A 22,496-nucleotide genomic window follows, 5' to 3' on the forward strand; every position below is an offset into this window, starting at 1 on the left:
TGCCTTCAAATGCTGTGACTCTCTAGTTTTCATCAGTCAGGAACAGTTCCTAAGTCTTTCCTGGATTTGTATGAACCTGACAGTGAGACCAACCATTTTGTAAAATAACACTCACTTCCTTGATGTTTTCTATTGATTCAGATTTCAATTCATCCCATTTCTGATGATGTTCACTTTAATCATTTGATTAATTCACCTGAGGTCTCTATTGTGCGGTCACTCATTCTCCCTAAAGTGAATCAGCTATACATATACATATATCCCCTCTTTTTTGGATTTCCCTCCCATTTAGGTCACCACAGAGCACTGAGTAGAGTTCCCTGTGCATAGGTTCTCATTAGTTATCTATTTTATACACAGTAGTGTATATATGTCAATCCCAATCTCTCAGTTCATCCCACCATCCCTTCCCCCGCTCGTATCCATTTGTTTGTTCTCTACATCTGTGTATCTATATTTGCTTTACAAATAAGTTCATCTGTACCATTTTTCTAGATTCCACATATAAGTGGTATTATATAATATTTGTTTTTCTATTTCTGACTTACTTCACTCTGTATGAGTCCCTAGGTCCATCCACGTCTCTGCAAATGGCACGATTTCATTCCTTTTTATGGCTAATATTCCACTGTATAAATGTGCCACATCTTCTTTATCCATTCCTCTGTTGATGAACATTTAGGTTGCTTCCATGTCCTGGCTATTGTAAATAGTGCTGCAATGAACACGGGGGTGCATGTATCTATTTTTAGTTTTTTAAGGAACCTCCATACTGTTCTCCATAGTGGCTGTACCAATTTACATTCCCAACAACACTGTAGGAGCATCCCCTTTTCTCCAAACCCTCTCCAGCATTTACTGTTTGTAGATTTTTTGATGATGGCCATTCTGAATGGTGTGAGGTGATACCTCATTGTAGTATGTATGTATGTATGTATGTATTTATGGCCGTGTTGGGTCTTCGTTGCTGTGCGCGGGCTTTCTCTAGTTGCGGCGAGCAGGGGCTACTCTTCGTTGCGGTGTGCGGACTTCTCGCGGTGGCTTCTCTTGTTGCGGAGCATGGGCTCTAGGTGCGCGGGCTTCAGCAGCTGTGGCTCAAAGGCTCTAGAGGGCAGGCTCAGTAGTTGTGGTGCACGGGCTTAGTTGCTCTGTGGCATGTGGGATCTTCTCGGACCAGGGCTCGAACCCATGTCTCCTGCATTGGCAGGGGGATTCTTAACCACTGCGCCACCAGGGAAGCCCCCTCATTGTAGTTTTGACTTGCATTTCTCTAATAATTAGTGATGTCGAGCATCTTTTCATGTGTTTGTTGGCCATCTCTATATCTTCTTTGGAGAAATGTCTATTTAGTTAGGTCTTCTGCCTATTTTTTGATTGGGTCGTTTGTTTTTTTGATATTGAGCTGCATGAGCTGTTTGTAAATTTTGGAGATTAATCCCTGTCAGCTGATTCGTTGGCAAATATCTTCTCCTATTCTGAGGGTTGTCTTTTCGTCTTGTTCATAGTTTTGTGTGCTGTGCAAAAGCTTTTAAGTTTAATTAGGTCCCATTTATTATTGTTTTTATTTTTCATTACTCTAGGAGGTGGGTTGAGAAAGATCTTGCTGTGATTTATGTCAGTGTTCTGCCTATGTTTTCCTCTAAAAGTTTTATAGTTTCTGGCCTTACATTTAGGTCTTTAATCCATTTTGGGTTTATTTTTGTGTATGGAGTTAGGGATCGTTCTAATTACATTCTTTTACATGTAGCTGTCCAGTTTTCCCAGCACCACTTATTGAAGAGGCTGCCTTTGCTCCTTTGTTTATTCTGGCCTCCTCTGTCATAGATTGGGTGACCATAAGTATGTGAGTTTATCTCTGGGCTTTCTATCCTGTTCCATTGATCTTTCTTTCTGTTTTTGTGCCAGTTCCATACTGTCTTGATTACTGTAGCTTTGTAGTATAAAGTCGGGGAGCCTGATTCCTCCAGCTCCACTTTTCTTTCTCAAGATTGCTTTAGCTATTCAGGGTCTTTTGTGTTTCCATACAAATTGTAAAATTTTTTGTTCTAATTCTGTAAAAAATGGCCTTGGTAATTTGATAGGGATGGTACTGAATCTGTAGATTGCTTTGGGTAGTACAGTCATTTTCACAATATTGATCGTTCCAATCCAAGAACATGGTATATCTCTCCATCTGTTGGTATCATCTTTAATTTCTTTCACAGTGTCTTATACTTTTCTGCATACAGGTCTTTTGTCTCCCTAGGTAGGCTTATTCCTAGGTATTTTATTCTTTTTGTTGCAGTGGAAAATGGGAGTGTTTCCTTAACTTCTCTTTCAGATTTTTCATCATTAGTGGATAGGAATGCAAGAGATTTCTGTGCATTAATTTTGTATCCTGCAACTTTACCTAATTCATTGATTAGCTCTAGTAATTTTCTGGTGGCATGTTGAGGATTCTCTATGTATAGTATCATGTCATCTGCAAACAGTGACAGTTTTACTTCTTCTTTTCCAATTTGTAATCCTTTTATTTCTTTTTCTTCCCTGATTGCTGTGGCTAGGACTTCCAAAACTATATTGAATAAGAGTGGCAAGAGTGGACATCCTTGTCTTGTTCCTGATCTAAGAGGAAATGCTTTCAGTTTTTCACCACTGAGAATGATGTTTGCTATGGGTTTGTCATATACGGCCTTTATTATGCTGAAGTAGGTTCCCTTTATGCCCACTTTCTGGAGAGTTTTTATCATAAATGGCTGTTGAATTTTGGCAAAAGATTTTTCTGTATCTATTGAGATGATCATATGGTTTTTATTCTTCACTTTAATATGATGTATCACACTGATTTGTGTATATTGAAGAATCCTTGCATCCCTTGGATAAATCTCACTTGATCATGGTGCACGATCCTTTTAATGAGTTATTGGATTCTGTTTGCTAGTATTGTGTTGAGGATTTCTGCCTCTATGTTCACCAGAAAATTATGGTCTGTGATTTTCTTTTTGTGTGTGTGATATCTTTGTCTGGTTTTGGTATCAGGGTGATGGTGGCCTCACAGAATGAGCTTGGGAGTGTTCCTCCCTCTGCAATTGTTTGAAAGAGTTTGAGAAGGAAAGGTGTCAGCTCTTTAAATGTTTGATAGAATTCGCCAGTGAAGCCATATGGTCCTGGACTTTTGTTTGTTGGAAGATTTTTAAATCACAGTTTCAATTTCATTACTTGTGATTGGTCTGTTCATATTTTCTATTTTGTCCTGGTTCAGCCTTGGAAAGTTGTACCTTTCTAAAAATTTGTCTATTTCTTCCAGGTTATCCATTTCATTGGCATAGAGTTGCTTGTAGTACTCTCTTATGATACTTTGTATTTCCGTGGTGTCAGCTGTAACTTCTCCTTTTTCACTTCTAATTTTACTGATTTGAGTCCTCTCCCTGTTTTGCTTGATGAGTCTGGCTAACGGTTTATCAGTTTTGTTTATCTTCTCAAAGAACAGCTTTTAGTTTCATTGATCTTTGCTATTGCTTTCTTCGTTTCCATTTCATTTATTTCTGTTCTGATCTTTATGATTTCTTTCCTTCTACTACCTTTGGGTTTTGTTTGTTCTTCTTTCTCTAGTTGCTTTAGGTGTAAGGTTAGGTTGTTTGAAATGTTTCTTGTTTCTTGAGGTGGTATTGTATTGCTATAAACTTCTGTCTTAGAACTGCTTTTCCTGCATCCCATAGGTTTTGGGTCATCATGCTTTCACTGTCATTTGTTTTTTTATTTCCTCTTTGATTTCAACAGTGATCCACTGGTTATTTAGTAGCATGTTGTTTAGCATCCATGTGTTTGTATTTTTTACAGTTCTTCTTTTTCCTGTAACTGATTTCTGATCTCACAGTGTTGTGGTCAGAAAAGATGCTTGATACAATTTCAATTTTCTTAAATTTACTGAGGCTTGATTTGTGACCCAAGATGTGATCGATCCTTGAGAATGTCCCATGTGCACTTGAGAAGAATGTGTATTCTGTTGCTTTTGGATGGAATGTGCTATAAATATCAAGTAAGTCTATCTTAATTGGTCTACTGTGTCACTTAAGGCTTGTGTTTCCTTATTAATTTTCTGTCTGGATGATCTGTCCATTGGTGTTAAGTGGGGTGTTAAAGTCCCCCACTATTACTGAGTTACTGTCGATTTCACCTTTTATGACTGTTAGCATCTGCCTTATGTATTGAGGTGCTCCTATGTTGGGTGCATTAATATTTACAATTGTTATATCTTCTTGGATTGATCCCTTGATCACTGCGGAGTGTCCTGCCTCGTCTCTTGTAACAGTCTTTATTTTAAAGTCTATTTTGTCAGATATGAGTATTGCTACTCCAGCTTTCTTTTGATTTCCATGTGCATGGAATATCTTTTTCCATCCCCTCACTTTGTCTGTATGTGTCCCTAGGTCTGAAGTGGGTCTCTTGTAGACAACATATATATGCATCTTGTATTTTTTATCCATTCAGCCAGTCTGTGTCTTTCGGTTGGAGCATTTAATCCATTTACATAATTATCAATATGTACGTTCCTGTTGCCATTTTCTTAATTGTTTTGGGTTTGTTTTTGTAGGTCTTTTTCTTCTCTTGTGTTTCCTGCCTAGAGAAGTTCCTTTAGCATTTGTTGTAAAGCTGGTTTGGTGGTGCTGAATTCTTGTAGCTTTTGCTTGTCTGTAAAGCTTTTGATTTCTCTGTCAAATCTGAATGAGAACCTTGCTGGGTAGAGTCATCTTGGTTGTAGGTTTTTCCCTTTCATCACTTTAAATATATCCTGCCACTCCCTTCTGGCCTGCAGAGTTTCTGCTGAAAAATCAGCTGATAACCTTATGGGGATTCCCTTGTACATTATTTTTTGCTTTTCCCTTGTTGCTTTTAGTTTTTCTTTGTATTTAATTTTCGTTAGTTTGAATAATATGTGTCTTGGCGTGTTTCTTCTTGGGTTTATCCTGTTTGGGACTCTCCGTGCTTCCTGGATTTGGGTGACTATTTCCCTTCCCATGTTAGGGAAGTTTTCAACTATAATCTCTTCAAATATTTTCTCAGACCCTCTCTCTTTCTCTTCTTCTGGGACACGTATAATTTGAATGTTCGTTTGTTTAATGTCGTCTCAGAGGTCTCTGAGACTGTCCTCATTTCTTTTCATTCTTTTTTCTTTATTCTGCTCCGTGGCAGTTATTTTCACTATTCTATCTTCCAGTTCACTTACCCATTCTTCTGCCTCAGTTATTCTGCTACTGATTCCTTGTAGTCTGTTTTTCATTTTAGTTATTGTGCTGTTCATCACTGTTTGTTTGTTCTTTAGTTTTTCTAGGTACTTGTTAAGTATTTCTTGTATCATCTCGATCTCTGCCTCCATTCTATTTCTGAGATCTTGGATCATCTTTACTATCATCACTCTGAATTCTTTTTCAGATAGATTGCCTATTTCCTCTTCATTTATTTGGTCCTGTGGGTTTTTACCTTGCTCCTTTATCTGAAACATATTTCTCTGTCGTCTCATTTTGTCTAACTTACTATGTTTGTGGTCTGCTTTCTACAGGCTGCAGGGTCTTAGCTCTTCTTGTTTCTGTTGTCTGCCCTCTGGTGGGTGAGGTTGGTCCAGGGGCTTGTGTAGGCTTCCTCGAGGGAGGGACTGGTGCCTGAGCTCTGGTGGGTGGAGCTGAGTCTTGTCCCTCTGATGGGCAGGGCTGCGTCAGGGGGTATTTTTTGGGGTGTCTGTGAGCTTAGTACAACTTTAAGCAGGCTGTCTGCTGATGGGTGGGGCTGTGTTCCTGTCTTGGTGGTTGTTTGGCCTGAGGCATCCAGCAAGTGGAGCCTGCAGGCAGTTGTGAGATCTTAGATCTTGGTGGAGACCTCGTGAGAGCTCACCCCAATTAATAGTCCCTGGGGCCGGGAATTTTCTGGCAGTCCTGGACTTGGTGCTCCCACCCTAGGGGCTCAGGCCTGACCCCTGGCAGGGAAACTAAGACCCTGCAAGTTGCATGGCGTGGCCCCCCCCCAAAAAAAAAGGAAAGAAAAAAAGGAAAAGAAGAGAAACAGACAAACAAAACCCAAGACAAATGATAAGCACAAAACCAAACAAAAACAAGCAGAAAAAAAGGCCAAAAAACCCCCCAAAACAAGAAAACAAACAACTGAACCCCAAAATGAAAACAATGAAAAAAAAACTAATAAAAACAGAAAACAAAGAAAAACAAAACCAAAGAAACACAAAAGAGTAAAATAAAGATAGAAAAATAAAAAATATATTTTAAAACGTTTTTCTTAAAGAACATATAAAAATAAAAACAGGGAGAGACCTTCAAGATGGCAGAGGTGTAAGAGTGGAGATCACCTTCCTCCCCACAAATACAACAGAAATACATCTACACGTGGAACAACTCCTATGGAACACCTACTGAACGCTGGCAGAACACCTCAGACTTCCCAAAAGGCAAGAAACTCTCCACGTATCTGGGTAGGGCAAAAGAAAAAAGAAAAAACAGAGACAGAAGAATAGAGACAGGACCTGCAACTCTGGGAGGGAGCTGTGAAGGAGGAAAAGTTTCCATACGCTGGGAAGCCCCTTCACTGGCAGAGACAGGTGGTGGACAGGGGGGAAGCTTCAGAGCCACAGGGGAGAGTGCAGCAATAGGTGTGCACAGGGCAAAGCGAGAAATTCCTGCACAGAGGATTGGCGCTGACCAGCACTCATCAGCCAGACAGGCTTGTCTGTTCACTGGCCAGGGCGGGCGGGGGCTGGGAGCTGAGGCTCTGGCTTCAAAGATCAGATCCCAGGGAGAGGACTGGGGTTGGCTACATGAACACAGCCTGAAGGGGGCTAGTGTGCCACAGCTAGCTCGGAGGGAGTCCGGGAAAAAGTCTGGAACTCCCTAAGAGGCAAGAGACCATTGTTTTGTGGTGGGCTAGGAGAGGGGATACAAAGTACCGCCTAAATGAGCTCCAGAAATGGGCGTGAGCTGCGGCTATCAGCGCAGACACCAGAGACAGGCATGAAACGCTAAGGCTAGTGCTGCAGCCACCAAGAAGCCTGTGTGCAAGCACAGGTCTCTATCCACACCTCCCCGCCCAGAAGCCTGTGCTCCCTGCCACTGCCAGGGTCGCATGATCCGGGGACAAGTTCCCCGGGAAAACACATAGCATGCCTCAGGCTGTTGCAACATCACATCGGCCTCTGCTGCTGCACGCTCACCCCGCGTTCCATACCCCTCCCTCCCTCTGGCCTGAGTGAGCCAGAGCCCCCTAATCGGCTGCTACTTTAACCCTCGCCTGTCTGAGCAAAGAACAGATATGCCCTCAGGTGACTTACATGCAGAGGTGGGGCCAAATCCAAAACTGAACCCCAGAAGCTGTGTGAACAAAGAAGAGAAAGGGAAATTTCTCCCAGAAGCCTCAGGAGCATCAGATCAAATCTCCACAATCAACTTGATGTACCCTGCATCTCTGGAATACCTGAATAGACAAAGAATCATCCCCAAATTGAGGTGGTGGATATTGAGAGCAAATGTAGACTTGGGGTTTGCTTTCTGCATCTAATTTATTTCTGGTTTTATGTTTATCTTAGTTTAGTATTTAGAGTTTATTATCATTGGTAGATTTGTTTATTGATTTGGTTGCTCTCTTCCTTTTTTTTTTATATATATGTATTTTTTCCTTTTTCTCTTTTTGTGAGTATGTGTATGCTTCTTTGTGTGATTTTGTCTGTATCGCTTTGCTTTTAACATTTGTCCTAGAGTTTTTTTTCTGGTTTTTTTTAGTATAGTTTTTAGCGCTTGTTATCATTGGTGGATTTACTTTTTGATTTGGTTGCTCTCTTCTTTCTGTTTTCTCTTTTCTTTTTTATTACTTCTTAATTTATTATTTTTTAATAATTTTTTTAATTTTAATAATTTTATTTTAATTTTTTCTTTCTTTCTTTCTCCCTTTTCTTCAGAGCCATGTGGCTGACAGGGTCTTGGTGCTCCAGCCAGGTGTCAGGCCTGTGCCTCTGAGCTGGGAGAGCCGAGTTCAGGACATTGGTCCACCAGAGACCTCCCGGCTCCACATAATATCAAATGGCGAAAGCTCTCCCAGAGATCTCCATCTCAACGCTAAGACCCAGCTCCACTCAAAAACCAGCAAGCTACAGTGCTGGACACCCTATGCCAAACAACTAGCAAGACAGGAACACAACCCCACCTACTAGCAGAGAGACTGCCTAAAATCATAATAAGGTCACAGACACCCCCAGAACACACCACCGGACACGGTCCTGCCCACCAGAAAGCCAAGATCCAGCCTCATCCACCAGAACACAGGCACCAGTCCCCTCCACCAGGAAGCCTACACAACCCACTGAACCAACCTTAGCCACTGGGGGCAGACACCGAAAACAACAGGAACTATGAACCTGCAGCCTGCTAAAAGGAGACCCCAAACACAGTAAGTTAAGCAAAATGAGAAGACAGAGAAACACACAGCAGATGAAGGAGCAAGGTAAAAACCCAGACCAAAGAAATGAAGAGGAAATAGGCAGTCTACCTGAAAAAGAATTTAGAGTAATGATAGTAAAAATGCTCCAAAATCTTGGAAACAGAATGGAGAAAATAGACGAAACGTTTAACAAGGACCTAGAAGAACTAAAGAGCAAACAAACAATGATGAATAACATAATAAATGAAATTTAACATTCTCTAGAAGGAATCAATAGCAGAATAACTGAGTCAGAACGGATAAGTGACCTGGAAGATAAAATAGTGGAAATAAGTACTGCAGAGCAGAATAAAGAAAAAACAATGAAAAGAATTGAGGACAATCTCAGAGACCTCTAGGACAATATTAAATGCACCAACATTCAAATTATAAGGGTCCCAGAAGAAGAAGGGAAAAAGAAAGGGACTGAGAAAATATTTCAACAGATTATAGTTCAAAACTTCCCTAATATGGGAAAGGAAATAGTCAGTCAAGTCCAGGAAGTGTAGCGTCCCATACAGGATAAATCCAAGGAGAAACAGACCGAAACAGATATTAATCAAACTATCAAAAATTAAATTCAAAGAAAAAATATTAAAAGTAGCAAGGGAAAAACAACAAGTAACATACAAGGGAATCCCCATAAGGTTAAAAGCTGATCTTTCAGAGGAAACTCTGCAAGCCAGAAGGGAGTAGCAGGACATATTTAAAGTGACGAAAGGGAAAAACCTACAACCAAGATGACTCTACCCAGCAAGGATCTCATTCATATTCAACGGATAAATCAAAACCTTTACAGACAAGCAAAGGCTAAGAGAATTCAGCACTACCAAACCAGCTTTACATCAAATGCTAAAGGAACTTCTCTAGGCAGGAAACACAAGAGGAGGAAATGACCTACAATAACAAACCCAAAACAATTAAGAAAATGGTAATAGGAACATACATATTGATAACTACCTTAAATGTGAATGGATTAAACGCTCCAACCAAGAGCCACAGACTGGCTGAATGGATCAAAAACAAGACCCGTATATATGCTGTCTACAAGAGACCCACTGCAGACCTAGGGACACACACAGACTGAAAGTGAGGGGATGGAAAAAGATATTCCATGCACATGGAAATCAAAAGAAAGCTGGAGTAGCAATTCTCGTATCAGAAAATATAGGTTTTAAAATAAAGACTATCACAAGAGACAAAGAAGGACACTACACATTGATCAAGGGATCAATCCAAGAAGAAGATATAACAATTGTAAATATTTATGCACCGAACATAGGAGCACCTCACTACATAAGGCAAATGTTAACAGCCATAAAAGGGGAAATTGATAGTAACACAATCATTGTAGGGGACTTTAACACCCCACTTTCACCAATGGACAGATCATGCAAAATGAAAATAAATAAGGAAACACAAGCTTTAAATGATGCATTAAACAAGATGGACTTAATTGATATTTATAGGACATTCCATCCAAAAGCAACAGAATACACTTTCTTCTCAAGTGCTCATGGAACATTCTCCAGGATAGATCATATCTTGGGTCACAAATCAAGCCTTGGTAAATTTAAGAAAATTGAAACCGTATCAAGTATCTTTTCCGACCACAATGCTATGAGAGTAGACATCAACTACAGGAAAAAAGAAATCTGTAAAAAATACAAACACATGTAGGCTAAACAATACACTACTAAATAACCAAGAGATCACTGAAGAAATCAAAGAGGAAATCAAAAAATACCTAGAAACAAATGACAGCGGAAACATGATGACCCAAAACCTATGGGATGCAGCAAAAGCAGTTCTAAGAGGGAAGTTTATAGCAATATAATCCTACCTCAAGAAACAAGAAACCTCTCAAATAAACAACCTAACCTTAAACCTAAAGCAATTAGAGAAAGAAGAAAAAACCCCAAAGTTAGTAGAAGGAAAGAGATCATAAAGATCAGATCAGAAATAAATGAAAAAGAAATGAAGGAAACAATAGCAAAGATCAATAAAACTAAAAGACGGTTCTTTGAGAAGATAAACAAAATTGATAAACCATTAGCCAGACTCATCAAGAAAAAAAGGGAGAAGACTCAAATCAATAGAATTAGAAATGAAGAAGGAAAAGTAACAACTGACATTGCAGAAATACAAAGGATCATGAGAGATTACTACACGTAACTATATGCCAATAAAATGGAGAACGTGGAAGAAATGGACAAATTCTTAGAAAAGCACAACCTTCTGAGACTGAACCAGTAAGAAATAGAAAATGTGAACAGACCAATCACAAGCACTGAAATTGAGACTGTGATTACAAATCTTCCAACAAACAAAAGCCCAGGACCAGATGGCTTCACAGGCGAATTCTATCAAACCTTTAGAGAAGAGCTAACACCCATTCTTCTCAAACTCTTGCAAAATATAGTAGAGGGAGGAACACTCCCAAACTCATTCTACGAGGCCACCATCACCCTGATACCAAAACCAGGCAAAGATGTCACAAAGAAAGAAAACTACAGGCCAATATCACTGATGAACATAGATGCAAAAATCCTCAACAAAATACTAGCAAACAGAATCCAAGAGCACATTAAAAGGATCATATACCGTGATCAAGTGGAGTTTATCCCAGGAATGAAAGGATTCTTCAATATATGCAAATCAATCAATGTAATAAACCATATTAACAAATTGAAGGAGAAAAACCATATGATCATCTCAATAGATGGAGAAAAAGCTTTCAACAAAATTCAACACCAATTTATGATAAAAACCCTCCAGAAAGTAGGCACAGAGGGAACTCACCTCAACATAATAAAGGCCATATATGACAAACCCACAGCCAACATCATTCTCAATGGCGAAAAACTGAAACCATTTCCTCAGAAACAGGACAAGGTTGTCCACTCTCACCACTATTATTCAACATAGTTTTGGAGGTTTTAGCCACAGCAATCAGAGAAGAAAAAGAAATAAAAGGAATCCAAATCGGAAAAGAAGGTAAAGCTATCACTGTTTGCAGATGACATGATACTATACATAGAGAATCCTCAACATGCCACCAGAAAACTACTAGAGCTAATCAATGAATTTGGTAAAGTAACAGGATACAAAATTGATGCACAGAAATCTCTGGCATTCCTATACACTAATGATGAAAAATCTGAAAGAGAAATTAAGGCAACAATTCTATTTACCACTGCAACAAAAAGAATAAAATACCAGGAATAAACCTACCTAAGGAGACAAAAGACCTGTATGCAGAAAACTGTAAGACACTAATGAAAGAAACTAAAGACAATACAAACAGATGGAGAGATATACCATGTTCTTGGATTGCAAGAATCAACACTGTGAAAATGACTATACTACCCAAAGCAATCTACAGATTCAATGCAATCCCTATCAAACTACCAATGGCATTTTTCACAGAACTAGAACAAAAAATTTCACAATTTGTATGGAAACACAAAAGCCCCCGAATAGCCAAAGCAGTCTTGAGAAAGAAAAATGGAGCTGGAGGAATCAGGCTCCCTGACTTCAGACTATACTACAAAGCTACAGTAATCAAGACAGTATTGTACTGGCACAAAAACAGAAATATAGATCAATGGAACAGGATAGAAAGCCCAGAAATAAACCCACGCACATATGGTCACCTTATTTTTGATAAAGGAGGCAAAAATATACAATGGAGAAAAGACAGCCTCTTCAGTAAGTGGTGCTGGGAAAACTGGACAGCTACATGTAAAAGAATGAAATTAGAACACTCCCTAACACCATACACAAAGATAAACTCAAAATGGATTAAAGACCTAAATGTAAAGCCAGACACTATAAAACTCTTGGAGGAAAACATAGGCAGAACATGCTATGACATAAATCACAGCAAGATCTTTTTTGACCCACCTCCTAGAGAAATGGAAATAAAAACAAAAATAAACAAATGGGACCTAATGAAACTTAAAAGCTTTTTGCACAGCACACGAAACCATAAACAAGACGAAAAGACAGCCCTCAGAATGGGAGAAAATATTTGCAAATGAAGCAACTGACAAACGATTAATCTCCAAATTTACAAGCAGCTCATGCAGCTCAATATCAAAAAAAAACAAACAACCCAATCCAAAATTGGGCAGAAGACCTAAATAGACATTTTTCCAAAGAAGACATACATATTGCCAACAAACACATGAAAGGATGCTCAACATCACTGATCATTAGAGAAATGCAAATCAAAACTACAATGAGGTATCACCTCACACCAGTCAGAATGGCCATCATCAAAAAATCTACAAACAATAAATGCTGGAGAGGGTGTGGAGAAAAGGGAACCCTCCTGCACTGTTGGTGGGAATGTACATTGATACTGCCACTATGGAGAACAATATGGAGGTTCCTTAAAAAACTAAAAATAGAACTACCATATGACCCATCAATCCCACTACTGAGCATATACCCTGAGAAAACCATAATTCAAAAAGAGTCATGTACCAAAATGTTCACTGCAGCTCTATTTACAATAGCCAGGACATGGAAGCAACCTAACTGTCCACCGACAGATGAATGGATTTGGCACATATATACAACGGAATATTAATCAGCCATAAAAAGAAACAAAATTGAGTTATCTGTAGTGAGGTGGATGGACCTACTGTCTGTCATACAGAGTGAAGTACGTCAAAAAGAGAAAAACAAATACCGTATGCTAACACATATAAATGGAATCTAAAAAAAAAAAAAAGAGGTTCTGACTAATCTAGGGGCAGGACAAGAATAAAGACGCAGACCTACTAGAGAATGGACTTGAGGACACGGGGAGGGGGAAGGGTAAGCTGGGACAAAGTGAGACAGTGGCATGGACATATATACACTACCAAATGTAAAATAGATAGCTAGTGGGAAGCAGCCGCATAGCACAGGGAGATCAGCTCGGTGCTTTGCGACCACCTAGAGGTGTGGGATAGGCAGGGTGGGAGGGAGACGCAAGAGGGAGGTGATATGGGGATATATGTATAAGTATAGCTGATACACTTTGTTATACAGCAGCAACTAACACACCACTGTAAAGCAGTTATACTCCAATAAAGATGTTAAAAAGATAAAAATAAATAAAATAACAGAACAAAATGAAACCAAAACCACGTATTTTCCTGGGGCCTCCGCGGTGTCTTTGCCCCCACAGTGAGCCACAGTACCCCGCGCCTCTCCAGGAGGCCCTCCAATACCTTTAGGCAGGTCTCTGGGCCCGCTTTGGGCACAGTGGGGGCAGCTGAGACTCTGACCTGGTCCAACTCCCGCGTGTACTTGCCCCCAAAGTCCACAGCTGCTAAAGCTAGACCAGGCTTAGCTGTGGGAGCACTCGTTGTCCCTTCATATATTCCACAGACGCAGGGTATACCAAGCCGATCGCGGGGATTTAATCTGCAGCTTGTGCACTTGCAGAGAGAGATTTCTGTTTCTCTGCCTTCGTTGCACAGCCCCTGGGAGTCAGCTTTGGTTTTGGTCCCACCTGTGCCTCTGCATGTGGGCTACCCTCAGTCATCTGGTCCTCGCCCAGGTGAGAGGGGGAAAAAGCGGCAGCTGACTGAGGCACACTTGCTTGGCTCAGGCCGCGGAGGGAAAAGGCGGCCACAAGTGGGATGCATGCGCTTCCTCCAATGGGATCCTCTTCTAGTGCCTGCAGGGGCGGGACTGGCAGGAAGTTGCAACAGACTGGGGCGTGCTTGCTCCGGTGGGAGTCCCTCCCACTTTCTGCAGAGGCAGGGGCTGCCGTGTGGGGAGAGAGTCCGAAGATGGCGGCGCCGCCCATTGTGTGCCACTCAACAATGGCGCCTCGCTTCCAAGGCAGCCCACTCTTCCTCCAGAAGTGCTCCTGGCCGCGGAGCCCCTCACTGCCATCCCCTCAGGTTGTCTCCACACAGCTGAGCTCCTCACTCCAGTCCCTTCCGCCTGCCTCCACGCAGCCAATAGCCGTTCTCACCCTGGGTCCACTCTCCTAACCCCACGCTTTAGCACTCAGCCCCTGCCTGCCTTGGCCGATTCCTGTCTCAGGCTGGGGCGCCCAGGGCTGATTCCCGAGGAGGCTTTGGTGGGGGCAGCGCTCAGGATCCCGGAGCCTGCGCAAGCAGAGGTGACCTTGGCTTGAAGGAAGGGCAATCCTGCTAAGATGGGTGACCCTCCCAGTGCCCGTGGAGGCAGGGGCCGATGGGTGGGGAAGGGGGTTGTTCCCCACGAACTTGCCCACGAACTTGCAACTTGCAACCGCGAACTTGCCCGGTTGTGGAGTTCCTTACTCCCGTCCCTTCAGGCTGTCTCTTCACAGACAACAGCTGTTCCCTCCGTGGGTCCGCTCTCCAAACCCCACCTTCCAGCACCCAGCACCCTCCATACCAGGAGACACACGACTCAGGCTGGGGTGCGCAGGGCCGCAGCACAGACCACGCACGCACATCTTACTCTCTCCTGCCTTCCACAGACCGGTTGCTGCATTCCCCTCCGATGCCCTGAAGCTCCTTCTCTGTCCCAGCTGATTTACCTCCCTGAGGGAGTTTCTCTGAGTGCAGGAACCTCTCCTCACCTTCAGCTCCCCACCAGGGGTGCTGGTCCCTTTCTGTTTCCTCTTTTCTTTTTTTCTTTCTTTGGTCCTACCCGGTTGTGTGGGGATTTTTCTGGTCCTTTTAGGTGTCCGAAGTCTTCCACTAGTGTTCAGCAGGTGCTCTGTGAGAACTGCTCCATTTGTAGATGTATTCTTGATGTCCTTATGAGGAGAGGTGAATCTACGTCCTCCTCTTGCGCTATCTTGATTCCTCCCCTCTCTCCATCATGTTTTGAGCACTACATTACTTTTGGCACAAAAAGATATTACAGACTCATACTTTTCCCTGCCTCAGCTCTGGAACTAGACATTTCTTCAGGGAGTCCTGGCTCCTTTTAGTAGGAAATGAATTTAGAAACCAAGATTTGGGCACTTTGGTGTGCTCATTGCTACTTGTGTATAGTTGACCCCAGACCCTTTCCGTGGATAGAGACAGGGAATATATCACACACACACACACACACACACACACACACACACAGACCTACAATACACAGTTACATCTCCGTTTTCTATATCACATATGTTGAAAGCCATGGGTTCATACCCATGGCTCTAATTCTAATCCAACATGGGAATCATTCTAGTTTCCTCCCTTCACATATTTGTAACAATAATCTAACAAAAGTGAAAAATCCTGCCCCTGTTTTCTTAATATATTTACTTGCTTGTATGTAAGCAATCTTTTTTCACTGCCCCTACCTCCCTCTCCATCTAGATGCCCTCCTTGCCCTGCTCGAACATTGACATCCAATGCTAGGCCACCAATGTCTGCCTCCCTCCCTCAGACCTCCCACCAATAAAAAATGCCCTCCTCACCCCAGGCTCCAACACCCTAGTGCTGGGCCACTGCTGCTGTCCTCTTTCCCACGTGGCTCATCTAGATCCCATTGAAGTTCTGGTATCTGGTGCCCAGATGATGCCAAGCCACTGACACCACTGTTCCACAAAAATAAATGCCTCACTCCTCAGCCTCCAACACCCTCAGCCAGGTTGCTCTCTGGCTTAGATGCCCTCCTCACCCTCTGCCATCCCTTCCACAGGGATGCCATCATTGCCCTACTCAGGGCCTGATAACCCTGTGTGTCAGTGAATTAAACAGACACTCTCATAATGTAGCTTAGGCTCAGGCACTCCATGCTGAGCCATCATGGTCACTCCCCACGCCTCCAGCTGAAGCCTACCTACCCTGCCCAACTTTCCCAATGACTTCTGGACTTGGGGAAGGGATTCTGTTTTTTTTAATGAAAGCTCTTTCCTCATGTTCTAATCTGATAACCCACACCTTGCAAACAATTAAGCCAGTTGTAGGCAGACTACCTATCATGTGTGTCATAATTCCTTTAACCAGAAGAAATTTAATAAAAAGAGTCCTTTGTATAAGGGAAACAGACTTCACTAAAACACATCACTAATCTCAGTCTTTAACACTCCAACAGGCAGGGTCCTTATCTGGGGCAACAGCACAGAGGATGGATACACCAATTTTACAGGGTAATAATCCTATCTCTCCTATGCATAGTTTGTACCTACCCAATCTTTCCTGTATCCCAAGACATGTTTTCCAAAGTCTAGTAAGTTTTTTTTTTTAACTGACTGGAGCTTATATATGGGAGAAAAAAAATGTGAGTTAACTTCCAATTCTAAGACTGTTAAGAGCCTACATGCTATATAATTTTATTTACTAAAGACCTCTTTTAATTTTGAATGAAAAACTGAATGTTTGACAAAAGTGAACTGTGAATCAGCAATCAATGGACAGACCCAAGGTGGCCTCTTAACTCATTCATCAAAGAGTACATCACTTCTTTTAGGACAGAATTCCCTGATATCTAAGCATCCTTTCAGAGTGAGTGTAGTGATCTAGGGAGCCATTTCTATTAGTTATTCCTCACATTTACTGTGGTCTCTGGAATACATTTGCCAGTAAGTCAATCTAACTTAAAGATTTATCCATTATTCACACAATTTCCACCTTTTCTCCAAAATTAGCATTTCCCAAAGTGTGTTCCAGGAAACACTGGCATCTCAGAATGTTAATACTTGTCATGGAATTAAAAGCATATGGGGCCAAATAAGTTGGGAATATTTGGGTGACACAGATTTCTCCACTGTAGGACTTTTCAGAGCCTATATTACATGAATCTTAAGGAGACAAAGATGAGACACAGCTTTCCCTTTCCCTGACCCAATATCACTCAACTATAGTAACCTTTTTTTTTTTGTGGTACGCAGGCCTCTCACTGTTGTGGCCTCTCCCATTGCGGAGCACAGGCTCCAGACACGCAGGCTCAGCGGCCATGGCTCACGGGCCCAGCCGCTCTGCGGCACGTGGGATCTTCCTGGACCGGGGCACGAACCCGTGTCCCTTACATTGGCAGGCGGACTCTCAACCACTGTGCCACCAGGGAAGCCCTGGTAACCCTTTTTGAGTGGAGCATTTCTTAGAACTAATGTTCTGTAGAAAATATGATGAAAAAAATTCTCTAACAGTTAATAATAATATATCTCTTTAATTAAAAATCTTAGGCCATTTACAAAAAAGGAAAATATAAGAAGTTAGATATATGGACAAATATTCAACTTACTAATAATCAAAGAAATGCAATTAAAACAATGAGAACTGTTCACTTGTCAAGAACACAATGAATTCAACAAATGATACTGGTGAGAGTATGGTGACCCGGGCACTCTTGTACATTGCCAGTTAAGGGTATCTGTCTTTTAAGAAAACAGTACAATTCTTTTGGAAAGCAGTTTGGCAAATGTTTATGTCCACTAACCTTAAAATGGCCCATCTGAGATTCTCTTCTTAAGGAAACATTCCAAAATGAAGAAAATGTTTTATGCTCAAAGATGCTAATAGCTATACTTATAATAGTGAAAAAAAATCCCAAATAATGAAAATTTCCAGTAATAGGAAATGTCTCAGTAAACCAAGGTACATGGTATGCAGCTGTGAAAAAGATTTACAGCGTTTTTATTAGCATGGGGGAAATGCTTCTATTATTATGGTACCTAAAAACTGTGGGTGTCAAAAGTCTAAATACAGATCCAGTTGCCCCTTGACGCCCATGGAGGATACTTCAACATACCATTTCTTCCAAAAGTACAGTGAGGTAGAGCTGAACTTTTAAAGTGATTTTCAGACCCTTAAAAAAATTACTGTAAAAGCACAAGAAAGCCCTACTGAAATGGGAAGTGGGACAGCTGGTTAGGTCACTTGCCAGTTAAGTGTTTTACTCACAAATTCCAGCAATTCAAATTTGTGCCTCAGCAAAATTATTATTTAATACATACGATGAACTTGTGGAGCTGCCTGGGAATGCAAGATGGTGACTATTAACTCCGAATGCGAAGGGTCTATTTATTACTTATTTAATTCAAAAAGTAAAGGAAGAAAACATCCCAAAATGCTAGCAATATTTATTTGGTGGGGGGGAGGGGGCGGGGGAGGGACACGTATTAGGAGTGATTTTTCTCTTCCTTCCTACTGCTTTCTGAATTTCCCAAATTTTCTGTAACGGGAATGCATTACTTTTTTAGTAAATGTTTTAGTGAAATACAAGGCATGAAAGTTAAAGTTTAGTTGTTAAAAAGAATAAAATAAAAGGCAAATACCTGTCCTTTTGTCCTGTAATCTGCCAAGATGTTAAGCAGCTTATAAAATACTTCGAACCAGGGGAGATAGCTGGGGGAAGAAGAGGAAACACATGGAACATTAGTACGCAGGTCAAAAACTTTAACCAGGAGCTAATTGAAGATGGTACATTTTGGTTTCTCTCTACATCGTGAAGAGCCTTCCTGTCGTAGGCTGTGCTGGAAACGCAGACTGGTAAAATGTTAATTATTTCTGAGATTTTAAAAAATTGCCTGTGTAAGGCAGGAGATTGAATGTCCATTATAAATTATTCCCATGCCTCAGAGCTAGAACAGGTTCACAGAGAAGAAATTCAAAGCAGACTCTGCAATCAGGAACCATCTCTGAATAGCCCCCCAGGCCCCACACCCACCCCTTCCAGGAAAGCGTCTGTTCAAGTTTCTCATCATTGGATACACACAGCCACACACACATACAGCACTTCCACTGCTGCCATGTGCAAGGTGTCCCAAAGGCCCCATGAGCCTGTAACCACTCATTAAACCTTCTATTACAGTGCACCCTTCCCTGTACTTACTGCAGAAAGAGCTCTAACTCTGCACCCCACCCTGCCCTCCACCGGGTTCTGACCATCATGTCCCTTAACTCTGATGACAGCCTGGTCCTGACCTTACTCCACCCTCTGTGTGGCTCATAGAATGGTCTTTCTAAAGTGCGAATCTAAGCGGCACATTGGATTAAATTCCTGCAGTGGTGCCCCATCACTACGGGACTTCTTAGGACAGTGTTCAAGGCTCCTCTGTCAGGTCCTTGACTGTGTCTCCGGCTGTCCTCGCCCTGCAGCCCCACATACATACTCCTCTCACTGCAGCCACGCTCCGAGGCATGTCCAGGCATCCTCAAGCCTGCCAGAGCTTGCACTGCATACACTCGGCACTTTTCTCCCTCTGACCTTCATGATCTAGTCTAGCTGATTTCTATTCATCCTCCTAACAGTTCCCCACCCCCTCCCCATCCCCACCTCTCATGCCCCAATTCCCTTTTTTCTGTGCTGCCCTGTCACGTGCAAACTCCTGTTAGAACAGTCCACACACCATGTGGCCCTCAATGGCGTGTCTGTCTTCCCAGCAGACTGAGCATGACGAAGAGGAAGGATCACATCTTTCTTTACTTTGTCTTCCTAGGACCAAGCATGGAGCCTAGCAGACCCTCAGTGCTCAGTGTTGATAGAACAAACAAAACCAAAGACTAACAACGAAGGCGCATTGTTGCTATAGAATTATTGTTGAAACATACCCCCACTCCCAAGAAGTTTTTTCACTTAAAATTTAAATGGCTTTGTTCTCCATAAGAAACTTTTCCAAAGCAATATCAAATACTCATGTGGGAAGAGCGTCATACCAAGCGCCTGCCGACCTGCTCACATCTGCCCTGCTGCGCTAACAGTATCCGTTACTGATAGAGTGGAGCACTGACTCCATCCTGCCAAGCAGAGGGAAATCAGCGCCCTGGACAGATTACCAGCTGTACCGTTGAGGGTAATAAATGAAGTGAGAAGCAATAGAGAGGACAGATAAAGCGCACAGTTCTCTGTCATTAATGTCTGTCTGAAGCCAGCACATGCTACTGTAAAATTTAAGTAGCTTATCACAATATACTGATAAGCAACTTAACTTTTCACTTCTATGACAGTATTATCACTTATGTTAATATGTTTCAATCAGCTCTGGCAGCTGCATATTGATTATTACAGAGCAAAGGACTGCTGTCACTTTACACAGCATTTACTTTGGCAAAGTAATGTAAACATTCAAGAGGGATTAGGGAGGAGATAAGTTTCTCCCTTCCTATTCTGTTAAATAAACCTCGGCTGAGTTAAAAGCCATTATAGAAGGAACAGTAAATCCCCTCAGAAGAAAACTCCTGCCCAGATTAGAGGACTGGTAGCAAACAAATTCAACCAAGGATTACAAATATCTTTTTTTTTTCCCTGAAAGAAAAAAATACCACTAGTTAAATCCAGCAGGAAGGGGTCGAGGGGAAGCAAGAAGAGAAAATATTTTCTTGTAAGGAAACCATGGCTTCAAGTAAATGAGAGAAAACCTGAAGTTATTTTAGGAAGTCCTGATCAAGTGACTTGGGACAGGCTGGCTTCTCTGATAACTTAGGACTGTGGTATATAGGAAGCAGTTTTGGCCACTAGGTTCAACTGACCAACATAGTTTGGGCCCACAACCTCACACCTCCGCGTCCTGCCGGGCTGTGAGGATGCAGGAGGTTGACATGGTACGGCCACCCAGCCCACAGCAGACTGTGCCCAGGTTCTCACACTCAGCCTCGACCTCACCAAATCGATTCTTTTTGGCTACGCTAAGCAGAACCCTCAGCCATGGGCGGTTTTGTAGTTACCCTGGAAATCAGCCATCTCTTTCTTCCTTCAGCCTGACTGGACACAACTGTTCCCCACATGTTGTCCCCTGTGCACTGACAGATGAATATCTAGTGATGGCAGTGTTAAGGTCTTGAAACCAAAACCCAGCTGTCTTCTTCAAAGGATCCCTCTTTTCCCCTGTTGGGAGGCCAGGGTTCACAGCTGAACTTTATCCAGTGGCGTTTCCTGTACTGCTTCATTAGTGCGGACACAACAGCTTCACGCTGCCTGCAAGGGTGCAGGTGAGGATATGGAGACCCTCCACTCCATTTTGTACTTGTCTGTCAGCATGGAGTAAACACTACTTCCCAATCCAGAGACAGGAAACAAACACTCCATTACACTGCTCCTCCCGGGACGGCTAAAGGACGGCGCCTGCTCCACTTGCTACCTTAATGCAACTGCTCGAGTTTGCAATGCACAGCATCAATACGTGGTGGGCTCAGTCCAAGGCTGGGGCCAAAAATCCCAATCACAAAGGGTCCCTGCACTCAAGAAGGCCACGGTCCTACGTGGGAAAAAGACATATACAACAAGGAGTAATAGTTTAGGTGGGGGGTTGGAACTCTTTCCCAAGTGTTTTATTTAGCGTAGGCTTTTGCATCAAATTATTAAACCAGAAGGAGCATTATCATGACCCAATCAGCAGAGCCTTGATGGGAAAAAGCCAAAATGGGAAAAGTCTGCTTCCCAGGCACCGGCCTTGATCCAAGCTTCTCTTGCCAAATCATAGGTCAGGTAACTTTGTCCCAGGGTCTGTCCTTACTCCCTGACCTGACAGTCAAATGAAGAGGCTTTTGTTTTGTGTGAGGCAATATAAATTCTTAAACTTGAGAAGAACTCAGGCAGCACTCAAGTATTCCTACACACATGACCTCACTAATGTGGGCTATCACAAGCCTTTGTGTGAAGTGCAGGGGCAGGTCCCAGAGATTGCACATAGAGTCAAATGGCTCACAGTCAAAATCACCTGTAAAATTCCCTTAAGATGACTCCAATGTACAGCAGACTTGGTTTGTATAGAAACAAAGCAGATGGCCCAAGTATAGGGGACCTATTGAATGAAAACTGCCTCTGTGCAAATCTATCAGCTTGGTGAGCTGCTTACCCTCCAGGTGAACTTAGGAACTGAGTCCAACAGAGGATAGATAGATGACTCACTTTTCTAATCTCACTCCACTGAATGGACTTTCAGTATAATCATTCCCACACATGTACGAGTGCCCTGGAATAGTGTGTATATGATGGGATTCCACTCCAGTGTCTTAAGTACTAAAATAGAAAACCATTACAAATTTTAAAAAGCTCTCCCACTTCACTTGCTAATAGTTCAGTTCAAAGCCATTAAATGAGCCCAAGCAAGGTAGAGGGGTGTGTGTGTGTGTGTGTGTGTGTGTGTGTGTGTGTGTGTGTGTGTG

At 42.2% G+C, this 22,496-nt stretch overlaps 1 protein-coding gene across 5 annotated transcripts in view; it reads right to left on the reverse strand.

Moving 5' to 3' along the window:
* The window catches only part of DENND1A (DENN domain containing 1A), a 537,874-nt gene that overhangs the window by 268,118 nt on the left and 247,260 nt on the right, over window positions 1–22,496 (reverse strand). For all 5 annotated transcript variants that reach the window (XM_029202625.1, XM_029202629.1, XM_029202624.1 and 2 more), the window contains one exon: window positions 18,668–18,737. In XM_029202625.1, coding sequence (XP_029058458.1) covers window positions 18,668–18,737 — 70 coding nt within the window. The remainder of the gene's footprint in view (window positions 1–18,667; window positions 18,738–22,496) is intronic.

This window comes from Monodon monoceros, unplaced genomic scaffold (assembly GCF_005190385.1).
Source record: "Monodon monoceros isolate NGI ecotype Baffin Bay Population unplaced genomic scaffold, NGI_Narwhal_1 Super_Scaffold_5, whole genome shotgun sequence".
Classification (NCBI taxonomy): Eukaryota; Metazoa; Chordata; class Mammalia; order Artiodactyla; family Monodontidae; genus Monodon; species Monodon monoceros.